At 44.5% G+C, this 16876-nt stretch overlaps 1 protein-coding gene across 3 annotated transcripts; it reads left to right on the plus strand.

The window, feature by feature from the left end:
- Positions 1 to 14309: 14309 nt before the first annotated feature.
- LOC147666186 (uncharacterized) lies at positions 14310 to 16623 on the plus strand. Of its 3 annotated transcripts, none has more exons than XM_086949231.1 (3): positions 14310 to 14727; positions 14812 to 15202; positions 15539 to 16623. In XM_086949231.1, exons 1-3 carry the CDS (start codon positions 14345 to 14347, stop codon positions 16496 to 16498), a joined length of 1734 nt encoding a protein of 577 aa, XP_086805357.1. In that variant the 5' UTR covers positions 14310 to 14344; the 3' UTR covers positions 16499 to 16623. The 3 variants fall into 3 exon arrangements, with proteins under 3 accessions (XP_086805357.1, XP_086805356.1, XP_086805355.1); XM_086949230.1 differs by having other exon boundaries at positions 14310 to 14559; positions 14728 to 14974; positions 15059 to 16623; XM_086949229.1 differs by having other exon boundaries at positions 14310 to 16623.
- The last annotated feature ends 253 nt before the right edge of the window (positions 16624 to 16876 follow it).

The following is a 16876-nucleotide window of genomic DNA, read 5'->3' on the forward strand; positions in this document are numbered from 1 at the left end:
TGAGTTCAATGGTTTAGGCCGTATAAGAGCCCTATTGTCTCAAAAGCAGGTGGCTCTGAGCTCTGCCCGCGAAACTTATGTCCTTCACATAGCAAACACACGCACAGAAGTACAGGCACTTTTAAGTACTGATTTGCCGTCTCATTTTTGCGAGCTGGTTCATCAAATCTTCAATGCCTCCTCCACAACGAGCCTGGCTCATTTTTTAAAAATGGTTAGCAGTGGTCTCGTGACTACATTTGAAAAAGTATTTGGTATTATCTTTCATTCTATATTCGCTAGCCTGTTTGGCGGATTTCCTGTTTTGCTGGCTTTGGCTGCAGGCGTTCTGGTGATATTTAATTTTATAAAACATGGATGCCCATCCTGCGCAAGGAAACGCTCAGCCCCTACTGATGCAGTTTCGCAACCGGATGCTTGATTATTATGGATCCTTGCCGCTTGCGACATTAAGCACGGCTTTTGGATTATCCTTCAGATTTTCCTATTTCACATGTGTCCAGCCCGTGTTTCATTGCCTGAGCTGTGATTTCGACTGGGCCATTGATTTGTGTCTCTGTTTACCGACTTCTCCTGACGTCAACTTTGATCAGCTGATGAACCCCGTAGTGGCTCACGAGTTGGTCTGTTCTGGCGGAAGGGTTATGGCTGTGGCAGCGATGCATGGACTAATGGGTCAGTGGGATATATTCGCAGCGGCGCATGACTTTCTGGCACAGAGTGTTCTCGAGAACCCACTGAGTTGTCCTCTGAGGTTGCTAGAGGAATCGGTGTTGGAGGAGCACGTATGTTCTTTCCCATTGCTTAATTGGATGGCTGAACTGTTTTCGGATGATGGCAGTGATTTCATGTTGGAAGCTGTAGCTACCTATTTTGCATATTCATTCAACGATGAGCGACTCTGAAGACTTCCATCATTATGGCACGTGACTTTTTAGTAATTCTGAATGGTGCCTTTTTCAATACGAACATTCGATTTTTTCAGATGTTCTAGGCCTATTAATTAAAAGTAGGCCTCAAGTTCGACTTTTTATATTTTGTGTGGCCACTATAGGCATTCATACATACATTTTTGTGTTTTTAAATTTTACATACATTTAAATACATTTAGCTTGGCTCAATATCATTGAACTCTGCTTTCATGTCTTGCCTCTCATAGAGTATTGGCTTATATTTTTCTCTTTTAACCGTCCTCGGATCATTGGGGGGGTGTCATATGGTTACTACGTTTCTATATATTGTGTTAAGTTAGCATGTGCTTATTAAATGTTTAAAACGCCATATTTTCTTTCTGCTTCGGTTTGCACACGACACCTAATTGTTATTGTAGCTTTCAACCTAGACGAAAGATGTGATTTATTTGAGAATAATATGTTATTGCCCTGGTATCAGTCGTGCTTGGTACACTTGGTACAACTGTCTGCACACTGAGAACTGCACACTCTCAGAATAACCTAACACAAGGTTGCTGAAGGCCTGATCCTCGCACCACGTTAGTCATAACACAAATAATGTTTGTGCCAACATTTGGCTCTACGTGGGTTTAAGATACAGTTACAGGGAATGAATTAACACACTTGATGCTGAGCATGCTGAGAGCTGGTAGCGGTTGATGTGATCTCCTCCTACTGAGAATTAGAGGTATGGGTCCGCCCTGCTAAGAACCCAGATGAGACCTTCTTAGATATAATATAATATGCTAATTAGGGTGCGCGAAATATAGGTGATACAGATTTCTATAGATTTTTGCATCATAAAATGCTATCACCTTTTGCTTACTATGGATTAGTGACTATGCTGCTGACTCTGATTTTTATAATATGTATATTGATATTATACAAGATACTGCGTTTGAGAATGCTGCATTGAAAAATAAACATTTCAAACTTGCACGTGTATTCTTTGCCTCCCAGTTTCGGTTTGGAGTGATAATATAACGAAAGAGTGTTCATGTGTTCCACGATACCTGAGGTACTCTAAGTTCATGTTCTGGATTGTCTAAGTCATTGGTAAGTTATTACTACCGATGAGACACTGTAGCTAGCTTGGTAAGGGGATTTCTGAAACAAAGGTGAGTAGTGGGTCACCCTCACTCACCCAGGTTCTAGATCTCTGTGCACAGTTCTGTGGGAGAACGGAAACCCTGCTACAAGGTGAATTGGCGGAAATTTTATGACAAAGCAGAGAAGGAGAATTACAAAACTTGTATTTTCACTTACAAGCAAGCTCTTTTGGAAGCTAAAAAAAGAGTACTTCTCGTTACAAAATACCATTGCCGAATCCAATTCCAAAGCATTGTTTAGAACTATTTTTAATGTTTTAAGTTTTATAAAGCGCATAGCTGCCCAGTGACGGGGTATCCCAGCGCTAACTAAGCCATGGCTGAAACACTTCAAAGGAAAAAGAAGAGCCTAAGCTGGAAAGAGCCAGGTCTTTAACGCCTTACAAAAGGCCAGATGGTTCTGGAGTCCTCTGATAGATGTAGGAAGAGAGTTCCAGAGGCGTGCCGCCTGAACTTTAAATGGTCGACCGCCCGCTCTAGGTCTGAGAAAACGGGAAGTGCAAGCAAAGCCCGCATTAGCCGAAAGCAAAAGGCGGTTCTTTACATAATGGGCCAGCAGATTCGCCAAAATCTGCGGTCCTTGGTAGGTCAATATTTTATGAGCCACACACAAAGACTTAAACTGGATTCTTTTCGCTATCGGTAGCCAGTGCAATTTAGGCAGAAGGTGCGAGACTGAGCAAGATCTGGGCAAAGCTAGCAGGGCGCGAGCTGCTGGGTTCTGGATTCCCTGCAGGCGGACAATACAGGACTTGTTGACGCCTAAATATTAGGAGTTCCCATAGTCCAGCCTTGACAAAATTGTAGCCTGAAGGATGATTTGGCGAACTTTTGGTGCAAAATAGCCAAGTAGGGGCCTCAACCCTCTTAGGAGACCAAAGCAGGATCCAGACAGGGCCTTGGATTGCACATCAAATGAAAGTTCGCTATCGATCGAAAAGCCCAAATATTTTACAGCCTTCTTTGGCTGGGGTGCAGGTTTAAGTTTGACAGGCCACCACTGTTCTGACCAGAGGGAGCTGTCTCTACCCAGCACTAGAATTTCTGACTTGGCAGCATTCAGCAGTAAACAACTAGCTGCCATCCAGTCAGAGATAGCTACCAAGTCCTCTTTCAATGTGATGAGATTGTCTTGGCAGTTCCTCGAAAAAAGTGATGACTAGCTGGGAGTCATCGGCGTATGAAACCAATGACAACCCTCTGCTTTTTGCCAGCAGGACTAGGGGCTGTACAAAGATGTTAAAAAGTGCAGGGCTCAATATAGAGCCCTGAGGAACCCCGTGTTTAATAGCATGTGTGTGAGAATCAAACGGTGGTTCCACCACTTGAAATGCTCGACAGATTGTGCCAGGACTGACTTCACATATGCCTCAGTAACCTTAACCAGAAAAGGAAGCTGGGAAATTGGACAAAAGTTATTCGGGTCTGATGACTCCAAGGAAGGCTTTTTTAAAAGTGGAATGGTTTTTCTAAACTAGCTAACCCTGCCGCTCCAAAGAAACCGGGGATGCAGAATTTTGTAATAAAATAGCTGCCTTTTTTAAAACCAAAGTAGAAACAATTTTTACCTCACTCAATGGTCTAATCAATGATACTCAGACTGATTTCAATCTAACAGAATCATGAAGCTTAGGTGCCGCGGCAGAACTACTGGAGCATTTCACCCCGATTGAGAAAGCAGATTTGGTCAAATTGTTGTCTGTGCTAAAATCGGGTGGCCCTAGTGATCCGTGTCCTGCTGGAATTGCTAAGCAAATTCCGGAAACTTTTGGAACGGCTCTCACACCCCTGCTTAATGCAGTTTTACAGTCCGCAATTTTTCCCAAAAATTGGAAAAAGGCTCTGTGCTTCCTCTTCTAAAGAAGTAATCTCTTGACCCTAAGGACCCGAATAATTATCGTCCTATCTCTAGGCTTCCACTACCTGCCAAATTACTGGAAAAAGAAATAAATAGCCAAATCAGCAACTTTATCTCTGCCAATAACTCCTTGGACCCATCGCAATATGGGTTTAGAGCTTTTCACAGAACGGAACTGGCTTTAATAAAATCAACCGAGGAAATCAGAGAAGCCGTCGATAGTGGAGGTAATGCCATCTTAATCCTCCTGGACCTATCCGAGGCCTTTGATGCGGTCCACCATAGGGTCCTGCTGAACAGGCTCTCTGATATTGGTGTGAAGGGCTCAATATGGAAACTGCTACATTCCTTCCTGTCTGACAGAGCTCAGACAGTAGATTTAGATGGCAACACTTAGGAACCCTCCTCACTTCCCTGTGGGGTGCCACAGGGCTCGGCGTTGAGCCCTACGCTTTTTAACATCTAAGTGGTACCCCTGGCCAGTGTCATCAAGTCGTTTGGTTTCCAGCTCACCTCCTACGCTGATGACACACAAATTGTGCTATCACTGATGGAGGGTGCGGAAAGGGAGGCGGGGGAGAGGTTCTATAATTGCATGAGCTCTATGTCCACCTGGATGTCGTCCAACTGTTTAAAACTCAACTCAGCTAAAATTGAGGTGTTAAAATTTTGCAATAATCCCTGGGTCTGGACCCCAGACTGGTGGCCGGAGGATCTGGGATCGTGCCCTACACTCTCTAGGAAAGCTAAGAATTTGGGAGTCATGGTGGATAACAAGCTCACCATGGGGGACCTAGTGAATCAGGTATCTTCAGCAAAAAAATCAAGTTCTTCCTATCGGCAGACAACCTAAGGACGGTTGTCACTACACTCATTATGTCCCATCTGGACTATTGCAACAGCCTCTATCTTAATGTTCAGAAACAACATATGAACAAGTTGCAACTGGTCCAGTACGCGGCAGAGAGAATGCTGACGGGAACCCGTAGGTTTGCTTCGGTCAAAGGAGAACTTAAGAAACTGCATTGGCTCCCAGTTCCACTTAGATCACGCTTCAAGGCACTTTGTGTCGTCTTTAAGGCGGTTAATGGGATTGGTCCGGAGTTTCTTAAAACCAGACTTACATGGTATGTTCCTACGTTCCTCCGGATCCAAATTAGTCCAAACCTCCACCTTTAAGAAAACTAATTGGGGAGGCAGAAGTTTTCTCCACTGTGTCTCCAAAGCATGGAATGAACTTCCGTGCCATCTCAGAAATGCGCTAAACCTTTTTTCTTTTCGCAAGGGTTTGAAAACATGATTCTTCTCCCATTAAACAGCTGATGCTCCCCAGGTCACCAGTACTCAGCGGCAGAACACCCTAGGGTAGCAGTGCGCTTTACAAGTACAAATAACATAACATAACATAGACACACAGACACACACGCTCTCTCACTCACACGCATTCTCACACATACCCACCCTACCTCACATAAGAAACATATAATTAACTTCTAAATGACACCTTCGACTAGGACCATTAGTAAACAGGTTCATGCAGAATTCAAAAGATCCTACTTGTAAGGATATCTGCGCAGCCATCCCCATGACAGGAAAGAAGAAATACAAATGAATTAATAAAATGCTTTAGGAGGCTAAGCATTCTTAAATTAAGAAATGAATGAGAGATAAGCCAGGAATAGAGAGAAACAGAAAAAGAAATAAGAAAGAGGACAAAAAAAAGTAAAATCTATCTATATAAATAAAAATGTAACTGTTCGTTGTTCAAAATCTAAAATCTCCGAAAGTACTCCACCGATTGCTTTGAAATTTTGACACAACGTTGGATTTGAAAACGTGCGTGTTTTTATATGCACAACGTTGGATTCAAATACACGCGTGTCGAATATGTGCGTGTTTTTAATCGAAGGCCCGAACAGACCTTATTGATTTGGTTGATGCGCAACAACTACAAGGGACGCATAGAGACAATAGTCTACATATATTAGGATGGACAGTTGGTGTCAGGATGGCAGACCGTGAAGTGGGTGGAGGAAGGGAGGAGGAGTTGGTTCAGTTGGCAACATATTTTAAAAGAACAGGATGCAACCGCGACCTGCGGTTCTGTTACATGTTATATATTAAGGATGCGTCCAAAAGCTACCATCTGTACTGTTTGTTTCTGTTATAATAACTGATGTGATGTGATTTAAACATGTATCAAATTGATATCGGTAAAAACTGGATAACAAGCAGCAAAAACAAAAAAAAATGCGTACTTGCTATGATACATGTACTACAAACTGTGGTTTTCGATACAGTTTGTTTAAAAAAAATGTTTTAAAAAGCTCAGGGCCAATCTTTTTAATTGTGCGGTTTAGATCTAGACACAGATTGCTTTTCACAGGGACAATTATATGTTGTGTGGTCTAGAGTCGGCAAACCAGACAATCTCTACATCTGCACAGACAATGGAACAACAAAAAATATTGTATACCCACAAGCATTGTGAAATTAAACTTATTAGAAACGTGCGCTTGTCCTTTTCTTTCTTTTCCATTTAACCAGACTGAGCCACAGAAACGCGTGGCCGGGTACAGCTAGTAAAGATAATAAAAACAAGGGAAATAGAAAGTACGAAAGAAAGAAATGAGGCTCTCATATATTATATTCAGTGGTGCTTGTAATACGGTGGCCAGGATATCCGTCACGTTTGTGTCTGACTAACCCTGCCAGCGAACTCTAAATCAGGCTCTTGACACTTTGCAATGTTGCTGCTGTTAACTGTGCACCATTACTTCCGCAGAAGTCACGGGCAAGAGATCCCTGGCCGCCTGTAACATACTTTTTATAATTACAAGGGTGTGATAACACCGCATAAACAACAAGTGCAGATTAAACCGCAGGGTTCCAATAAACCCACACACCGTAAGATTACGCTGTACTAAACACACAAGCCTCAATACCAGGTAACTAATACAAAGACTGATGGACATAATGAAGCAGAACTATAGATATATGCATAGCACAGACAAGATAAAGGTCTTGATTTAGAGTTTGGTGATCAGGGTACTCCTTCACAAGCGTGGTGGAGTATCATGTCCAACAAACGGATGGTCTGCCTGACCTAATGCAAGTCAGCTGGATTGTCATTTGTCCAGCCTTACTTGAGTGGCATTGATGTAAATACATCGGACGGCCCTTCCTCTCTAGATCAGGCTGTTTGATGTATTTTTCTCTTATTCAGGACAACCAGGGAATACCTGGCAGTCATGATGAGAATTTGTTTTTAAATGAATCCCACTTCCTGGGAGTAAATTAATCAGGGAGAAAGTTCCAGGGGTGTGAGGGTGATTAGTTATTGGTTTTTAAAAATCAACTCCAGCTTTGAAAGCTTGTTTTTGAAAAACACAAACGTTGGTGAATGGCCGCCTGAAACATCCCCAAGGGATCCAGAGAATTGTAGATCAACTTCCTATAGATGGTTGAGATTGCTTTTTCGGAGGAGTGTGGCTCAATGGTTAGAGCGGCAGACCCTGATGCAGAGTTCTGGCCCGGGACCAGGGTTCAATTCCCGCATCGGCGGGTCTTGGGCTCAATTTCCTCAGACCTGACAATTCTCGCCTCGTGCCTTGTCTAATCATGGGTCTCTCGCTGCAACTCTGGGCAATAGCTTGCTTAACCTCTACACCGGCCCCAACAGCGCTAGGATGCCTGGCTTCACCCTGGGGGTGCCCACGAGTGGACACTTCACAGGGAAAGCCAGGAGGGGTTCCATAGCGGTATGATTGATAGCGCCAGGAAACCGCTTGGTGGCAGCGCGCTCTACAAATACCTTGACATTTACATTTACATTTGCAGAGCATGACCCACCTGCAAATGTCAGAACCGTCTTTAGTCACCTAATATACATTTGTTGTAGGATCGTGAAGGACACAAGTGCCTGTCCCCTCCACACATCGCCCGGCGTTCTAAGCTAATCAATCCCTATTTTGTTAAGCCCTGCAATCCTCCCACTGCACTTAAAAGATCACCATCATACAGTGGAGTAATTTCAGTCAGCTTACCTTCTCAGCCTAAACACTTGGTAGCCTCTCTCCACACCCTTACCACTGTTTGGGTATGGGTAGGTAGGGTGCACTCATACTTTCTTCGATACTGCACTGGTGTGGGGTAACCTTTCTTGCCCATGGCCAATCTATCTACCCCATAAGAAGGATCCTCACGGTCCGCAAAAACCCAGTTGTTGACTGCCATCAGCTGCGTGTCCCAGTAATGCTTGCGAATGCTCCGGACCGCTGGTCCACCTTGAACTCCCCTCTGCACCTTACTCAGCTTGAAGAGCCACCATCCCACAACAGGAGCCGAAGTTCTCAGTCTACCTTTTAAAAGAAAATGTCTGGTGGGATCTTAAAGGACGTGTTTTGCACGATGTACAGGAAACCCTGGAGGGTCATCACTTTAAATAGGGCCACTCGGCCCAGTAAGGAGAGCGGGAGCGTCCGCAAGTGTGGGGCATCCCAGCGAAGCCGGTCTAATTTCAGGAGTATGTTCCTGCCTGTGGCTCTCTTGAAATGAACACGCCCAAATATTTAAAGCCATGTAGTGCCACCCGAACTGTGCACCTAGAGTGCAGCCGCAGGGTCCCTGCCACCAGCAGGAATATTAAGGACGTCTTCCAATTGATCCTATATTCTTAATAATCTCCAAATATGTGAAAGATTTGTAGGATTCGTTCACTCGAGAAGGCTGATTGCGTATCCTACACCAAAACATCAGCGTAGAGGGAGATTTTCTCATCCCACTCTTGATCAACTGGAATACCCCATATGAGAGGTCCTGGCGAACCTACGCATGTGTGAAGAGCAGAGGAGACAAGGAACATCCCTGTCGGACGGCAAAGACTCGGGAGACTGTATTATTGACGCGCATGCATGCTAGAGGGGCCACATACAAGAGCATGACAGCAGCGCCACTGGTTCAGCAAAGGAATTCCCTGTTGCATGTGGTACTCCATTAAGGTGTCGGAGATTTAAGCGCGTTCCCTCGTGTGGCATAAAGCTACTGTCCGCAGGCAGATCTCCAGGGCGTTCGCAAGGACCTTAGTCTCAAAATTAAGCAGGGAGGTAGGTCTATGAGACCCAAACTCAGTTACTGGTTTGTCCTTTTTTGAGATGACCACCACCTCAGACGTTCTTTGGTCCTCTGGGAGACACCCTTATTTTCAGGCAGTCTGAAACCTACTCTGGAGGTACTCACTGATTTCATCCATCATGCTTTTATGTAATTCTATGGGGGGCTCATTAGGCCCTGTTGCTTGCCCTGTTTGCAAGGTTCCTATTGTCTTATATATTTAGTCCACTGTCAGGTCGTGGTCTAGTGCGTCTCGGTCCTCATTCGTTAGCATTGGCAGGGTCAGGTCTTTCAGGAAGTCTCTCCCACTATTTCTGTCCCCTTGTAGTCAGTGTCCTCAAGGATCACTGGCTTGAATTCATCCTATAGCACGCAAGCTGATTCAACATGCCGCCTGTTCCCCTTAAAATAGAAGTCTGCTCCATCTCTCATACGAGCTTTGAACGTCTTTTAAATAACACAGATCAACCCTTGGGGGTAGCATGAAGTCCACAACCAGACTATCGAGTTGCACCTCCACCAGCGAATGGTCTGTGATTCCCACTGCTATGTGCGTAGCGGCTCTGAAATCATCTTTATGGACAGTCTGGCATGTCAGAGTACCATGTGCTGCAGACAGGTGTCTCTGGGGCATTTAGGAGTATCATGAATATAGTATAGGTGCAGTTCTGTCACTCCAGTCACCCCGTTGCTTGTATGCTCTGTCATAAGCGTCTTACCCTTTCACAGGATGAGTCAGTCTTGTCTGGGTCTCTTTCCTGTTTCCCGGAAGAATTGTGTGTTTCCCCCAGTTAGTAAAAAAACAGCATAAGTCTTGGCTGCTTCTGCTGCACCCAGAGTCTGGTGGGTCATTTCAGTAAAAAATTTCTGTCTGGAAAAAAAGGGTGTCCTATTTTTTCTGCACCCGGTACATCCAGGTGCAGAAAAACCTAACAACTGATAATCAGGTGGAATAAAATGAACACATGAAAGTACGCCTTAATTTCATTGCCCTTGATTCATACTAAGGACCATAGTTGAGGGATAGGTCTAGGCATAGTCCTCGCAATACACAATAGATTTGCGTGCGGCAGAGGACAGAACTCAAAAGTCAGGATATCAGATGTGAGAAGTTGGCCCGATATGCAACGTTCGCTATTCTAGCGACCGCTATGTATCGTTCCAACGACCCTTATGGTGTTTGGTTGTAAGTCAACCTATAGACCAGCTATCCTAGTAGCGTGGATACGAGCAGTCTAAGGCTAAAGACTCGAGAGGGCGCGTTAAGCCAGCTGTTCACCAACATGTACCCCTTGAACACCCAGTGAAAGGACACCACACAAGTGTTATGAAAATAAACAGTATATTTATTAAGAATCACAACAGCCCTGTACTCTTTATGAGGACAGGGTACTAAGCACAAACCAAATCTCTTTAGCAAATACTTCAAGTGCACAATTAAAACAAGTGTCCGAGGACACGGAAAGTTTAAGGTCTCGGGCGGACCCGATAAGGCAAGTCGGAAGCGAGGGACTCAGGACCCTAGAGTAAAGAGGCTATGCAGGCACCGAAATGCCGAGTTACCTAGCCACGAGGGCTGCGGCTGCACAAGTCTTACAGGCGTCGGGGTCTTCGCTGACGAGCCAGGAGCCGGAAGAAAAGGAGTTGCTGGCCGGCGACCAGTGATGAATAGTTCGTAGAGATCCAAGCCTGGATCAGAGATCGATGACACCTGAAAGCAGAGGGGACCAAGTTCGTACTACTAGCCAGTAGTCAGAGGGTACCAGGAGGGCACCGGTTGGCCGTCACCTCGACTAGGTGAGTGGGCGACGCTAGGCTCTGCAGTCTCACGGACCAGGAGGCGTTGTCGGCGACCACGGTGGAGGTGCGAGCTGTCCCACGAAGGATGATGCTGTCGGCGTCGCTGGGCCCAGGATGGGGCAACAAGCCTTGGCAAATCTCAGGGCCACGTGGTGGGCCTAAGATGGCGTCTTGAGTGGACCAGGAGGGTCCGGGGTGCTTCTCGCAAAGATGGAAGCAAGGGCCAGTCTGGAGCAACCAGACCAGCAGAGTTGTTTGTCGGTCGTCGTCAAGGAAGGGCACAAGCCAGCGGCTAGTGACCAGACAACGGGCTGAGCAGCGAGCAGAAGGGCCCCACGCAGATCGTGGAGATGCTGGGAGACTGCACTTCGGTGCTGGAGCGGCTCAGGGTCGGGGCTTCTCGGACCCCAGAGCACTCACCAGAGGGTTACCTCGATGGTTGTGCTGGTTTAAGAGCGTGCAGGTTCTGATGATGGCCGGTCCCTCGAGGTCTCGTCGCACCCACAGATCACAGCTGAGCTGATGACGTGGGTAGAGGTCAGAGGTGCCAGGGAAGCCGGTTCTCGTCGAGCTGGGCCGTCGGATTCCTTGAGGAAGGACTTACAGCAAACCGCAGAGTTCTTAGATGGTGCCCGCTGATGCAGGGTGACTACTCCTTAGTCACAAGGGAGAAATCTTGAGAAGAGTCTCGAAGTCCTTTCGTAGAAAGTATTCTTGATTCAAAGATGATCTAATTTGGAAGGGTCCCCGCTCCGGCCTTTATCCTAAAGAAAGGGGTGGGTACTTGACTAGGTCCTGCCCTAAGGGTGGGACCAGGAAGGGGGGTAGTTACACCCCTCTCCCCTGCCGGACTTTCCCCAGGCCAGGGCTGTCGCCCCTGGAACTGGTTCTAACCGGCAGATGCGTAGTGAGCACCGGGGTGCCACTCCGCAGTCACCTTCTCGCAAAAGCCCTACCTACCCAGAATACACAAACCCTGTCTGGGACGGTGCGAACACCGCCCTCGACAGGAAACCCTTTGTCCGAGCGCTCCTCGCTGGAAGGACTCCCAGCAGCAGGAGGTCAGACTCGTGTCTGTGGTGGCAGCATCCATTTTGTGGAGCTGAGGCTTTAGTTAACTTTAACCGGGGTTCACAGTTACGTACATGTCGTGTCCCTCTAGAAGGGTGGAATGCTAACCTCATCGCCAGAATTGGTGAGAGGGCAGCACCCCGATTCGTATGACACCTTACTCGACATGCCTTGATAACGCGACACCGAAGTTACCGATGTGGTACGCGTTATCATGGAACAGCCATTGGGTCTTGATTCCGCAAGCTGCAACCGGGCTCGGCTCGGGCCTGAACCTAGCTCACACGAGCCCACGCACTCTGCCTTCAGGATTGTTGAGGCCTGCCATAGGAGTGACTGATAGGGACTCGGGTGTCCATTGTATGGTTAGATATAGAACTACTATACCTAAAGCGAAGGGTGATTACACGACTTCGCCCCAGCTGTCGTGCAGCCAGTTGTGTCAAATTTAGGAGGCCAGCCAGGGGTGGCATAATACATGCTGCAGCCCCTGGCGGCCCTGGGTACACCTATGCCCTGCGTTACGGGGTCTGATAAGGTGGCCCAGTACCAATTGGTAAATGCACCTAGGGTACATATCGTAATTTAGAAAGAGAACAGCCAGGCTGTGGGTCTGATTAGCAGGCCCACAGCCAGAGAAAGTCGTAAACCAGTGAAACAAAAGCAAAAAATCTGGGTGATCATAGGATTGCAGACCCTACTCTCCTACATCAGATACAAGTAGGTGGTAACTCAGGGCAGAGGCAAACGCCTGTTGTCCGTGGAGGAGAAATTCCCATCCCAGAAATCTACATTAAAAATTAATTAATAGTATTCTTTTTTAAATATCTGTTTGGTGCCAGTGCATATGACTTTAATGTCTGCCTTTGGGATTCTATGTTACAACTCCATAGGGTGCATGTATCATTTTGAGCTTAATAAATTCTACAAATCCTCACTCATCCAAGTATTCTCAGGCTACCATTCTATCCTCTGCTCTGTCTGAAGAACAGCTCACATTTTCAAAATTCTGCAATTCTGCATTGATATGGCTTGTAAATTATTTTTGGGAAAATCTACATGTATTAACTATTTAATTTTAATACTATAGGTGATTGAAATTACGCATGAAGAAAGCAAGATTTAGCACCAGGCAACTGAATGTTAGTGCCATAAGAAGGATTATTCTGAAAAACTGAAGGACATCCAGCATTCTAAGTTTAAACAATTTCCAAAACCTAGGTGTGGCGAGGAAGTTGGAGCTGAGGAAAGTACTATACCTGCAAGTGAAGTCTCTAATTTTGCATTTCATTAACCCAGAGCAAAGTCATATCTGTGCACACAGCATCAGAAATAATGCCAGAAAGACCAATCACAGCATCCTCATCTGAAATATTATCAGAAAGACAAATTGCCTCAGCATGACAGAATAATGTTCATCTAAAGCATCATCTAATTCCAGAGGGGAAGCAGACACTGCATACAAGAAAGTTATAACAAAAGGTTTCTTCTGCAAACCATCAAAGAAAAGACGCTAAAAGAAGACTCCAAAGCTGACAAGCAAACAATCAAAAGATTGGAAAATCACATTTGTTCAACAACCGTTTTTAACCAGTTACGCAAGTTTGAGACTATCTGCCTCTGGATAGAACACCACGACCCACTCTGCTCACTCTGGCAAAAACCTTAAAAATCTACCACTTTATTGTTTTCATGACCATCTCAGAATGTTTCCTTTTTAATGTATTCTGTTCTGTAATTCTATGTAAATCGCCTCGACATTATCTGCTGTGCAGGAGTGATGTGTAAAAACTGATTAAATGAGCACCGTTGCGCTATTGCTAATGTAAATAAATCCTCGTCTTCAGAACTACACCTTACACCAAACATAAAAAGGGTAAAAGGAACTGATGTTCTGTGACTGGTGATCCACAATAGTACTGTGCATGTTCTAATGTTCTCGGTTACTGCCATTACATCAGTGCAAAAAGGTACTTCTCAGTTTAATAATTAAATATCAGACTAACACCTTATTACTGTATTGCTAAGCACCTATACAAATAGATTTGAGAAAAACTTCAGTCACAAAATAAGTTGCTGCCAGAGAGGCTATAACCAAAAGACTATTATCTGCTAGAAACATTTCGACAGGTGTTACAGGGCTGCTTCCAGACATATTTTGCTCAATTCAAGTGTAAAACACACAATTTCTTTTAGAGATAAATACTGAACATTATCTAAACAAGCCCGACTCTAAAATCGGGTTCACTCTTACCGTGGCTTATAAGGAAGAGAAAATTAACTGTAACTCAATGAATACACCTTATAAAAACACGGGCTATGAGAACAAATTCAATGTTCAAACCCACCTCAATCAAAGCAAAATAACCCAAGTTGGGGAAAAAAGTTACCTGTGCCAAGAAAGATTCAGCCATAAATCTCATCTTACTGAATTTGAGAGAATGCACACTGGGAAAAACCTCTCTCAGTGCAAAGTATGCCAAAAAAGTTTCAAGCGTAAATCTTATCTCACTGAGCATATGAGAATCCACACTGGGGGAAAAAACTCTCCGTGCAAAGTATGCCAAAAAAGTTTCCGGCGTAAATCTTATCTCGCTGAGCATATGAGAATCCACACTGGAGAAAAACCTTATCAGTGTTCTGATTGCCAGAAAAGGTTTCGTAACAAACCAAGTCTATGTCAACATGCATTAACCCACTCTGCGGAAAACCCTTACCAGTGCTTTGAATGCCAAAAAAGTTTCAGCCGTAAATCTTATTTCACTGACCATATGAGAATCCACTCTGGGGAAAAACCTTATCAGTGCTCTGAATGCCAGAAAAGGTTTTGTACCAAACCGAGTCTAAATCGACATGCATTAACCCACTCTGCAGAAAACCCTTACCAGTGCTCTGAATGCCAAAAAAGTTTCAGCCGTAAATCCTATTTCACTGACCATATGAGAATCCACTCTGGGGAAAAACCTTATCAGTGCTCTGAATGCCAGAAAAGGTTTTGTAAAAAACAAAGTCTTTCTCGACATGTATTAACCCACTCTGTGGAAAAACCTTACCAGTGCTCGGAATGCCAGAAATATTTTAGTGACGAAAGAGGACTTACTATACATACAAGGACCCACACTGGGGAAAAACCTTATCAGTGCACGGATTGCCACAAATGTTTCATTGACAAAAACAGTCTCACTCGGCATAGAAGAACCCACACTGGGGATAAACCTTATCAGTGCACGGATTGCCAGAAATGTTTCATTGACAAAAACAGTCTCACTCATCATAGAAGAACCCACACTGGAGAAAAACCTTTTCAGTGCTCTGAATGCCAGAAATGTTTTAGTTACAAAAGCAGACTCACTGAACATACAAGAATCCACTCTGGGGAAAACCCTTATCAGTGCTCTGAATGCCCAAAGCATTTCAAACTTAAATCACTTCTAGCTGCACATGTGAGAATCCACACTGGGGAAAAACCTTATCAGTGCTCTGAATGCCAGAAAACGTTGTGTAACAAACAAAGTCTTTCTCGACATGCAATAACCCATTCTGTGGAACACCCTTATCAGTGCTCTGAATGCCAGAAATGTTTCAGTGTAAAAAGTAGTCTCACGCTGCATATAAAAACCCACACTGGGGAAAACCCTTATCCGTGCTCTGAATGCCTGAAATGTTTCAGTGACAAAAGAAGTCTTTCTCGACATACAATAGCCCACACTGGGGAAAAACCTTATTCATGCTCTGAATGTCACAAATGTTTCATAAACAAAATCAGTCTCACTCAGCATATAAGAACCCACACTGGGGAAAAACCTTATCAGTGCTCTGAGTGCCCAAAAGATTTCAAACTTAAATCACTTCTAAATGCACATGTGAGATTCCACACTGGGGAAAAACCTTATCAGTGCTCTGAATGCCCAAAAGATTTCAAAGTTAAATCACTTCTAATGGCACATCTGCGATTCCACACTGGGGAAAAACCTTATCAGTGCTCTGAATGCCAGAAATGTTTCTGTGACAAAAGAAGACTCATTAAACATACAAGGACCCACACTGGGGAAAAACCTTATAAGTGCTTTGAATGCGACAAATGTTTCAGTGAAAAATGCTATCTCACTCAGCATATAAGAACCCACACTGGGGAAAAACCTTATCAGTGCTCTGAATGCCACAAATGTTTCAGTCAAAAATGCAATCTCACTGACCATATAAAAATCCACACTGGGGAAAAACCTTTTAGGTGCTCTGAATGCCAGATATGTTTCAGTCAAAAAAGACGTCTCATTCAGCATATAAGAACCCACACTGGGGAAAAACCTTATAGGTGCTCGGAATGCCAGAAATGTTTCAGTGAAAAAAGACGTCTCATTCAGCATATAAGAACCCACACTGGGGAAAAACCTTATCAGTGCTCCGAATGCCAAAAATGTTTCAGCCAAAAATTTTATCTCACTGCACATGTGAGAATCCACACTGGGGAAAAACATTATCAGTGTTCTAAATGTCAGAAAAGATTCAGAGGTAGAGATGGTTACATGCACCATAAGAAAACTCACCATCAAAAAAATTTAGTGCTCCAAATGCCAGAAAAGCATCAATTTTAAATGCAATCTCACACTACATGAGCAGACGCACACAGGGAAAAACATTACCAACGCTGTGAATGCCAGAAATTCCTATTTGATAGGCACAACCTCGCTAACCATAAGCGACTCCATACTGATGAAAAACCTTATGAGTGCTCTGAATACCAGAAAAGCTGCAGAGAAAACGCTATCTTACCATGAGAAACTCCACACTGGAGAGAATCCTTATGCCATAAAAGCTTGAATCTGAAAGACAGTGTTATGCTTCATGAGAGATCCCACTCTGGGGAAAAACCTTATGAGTGCTCGAAATGCAAGCAAAGTTTTGTTTACAAATTACTTCTCACTTGTCATGAGCGAACTCACACGGGAGAAAAAGCCTTATGTGTGTTCTGA

The sequence above is a fragment of the Lissotriton vulgaris genome, unplaced genomic scaffold (assembly GCF_964263255.1).
Source record: "Lissotriton vulgaris unplaced genomic scaffold, aLisVul1.2 SCAFFOLD_865, whole genome shotgun sequence".
Lineage (NCBI taxonomy): Eukaryota > Metazoa > Chordata > Amphibia > Caudata > Salamandridae > Lissotriton > Lissotriton vulgaris.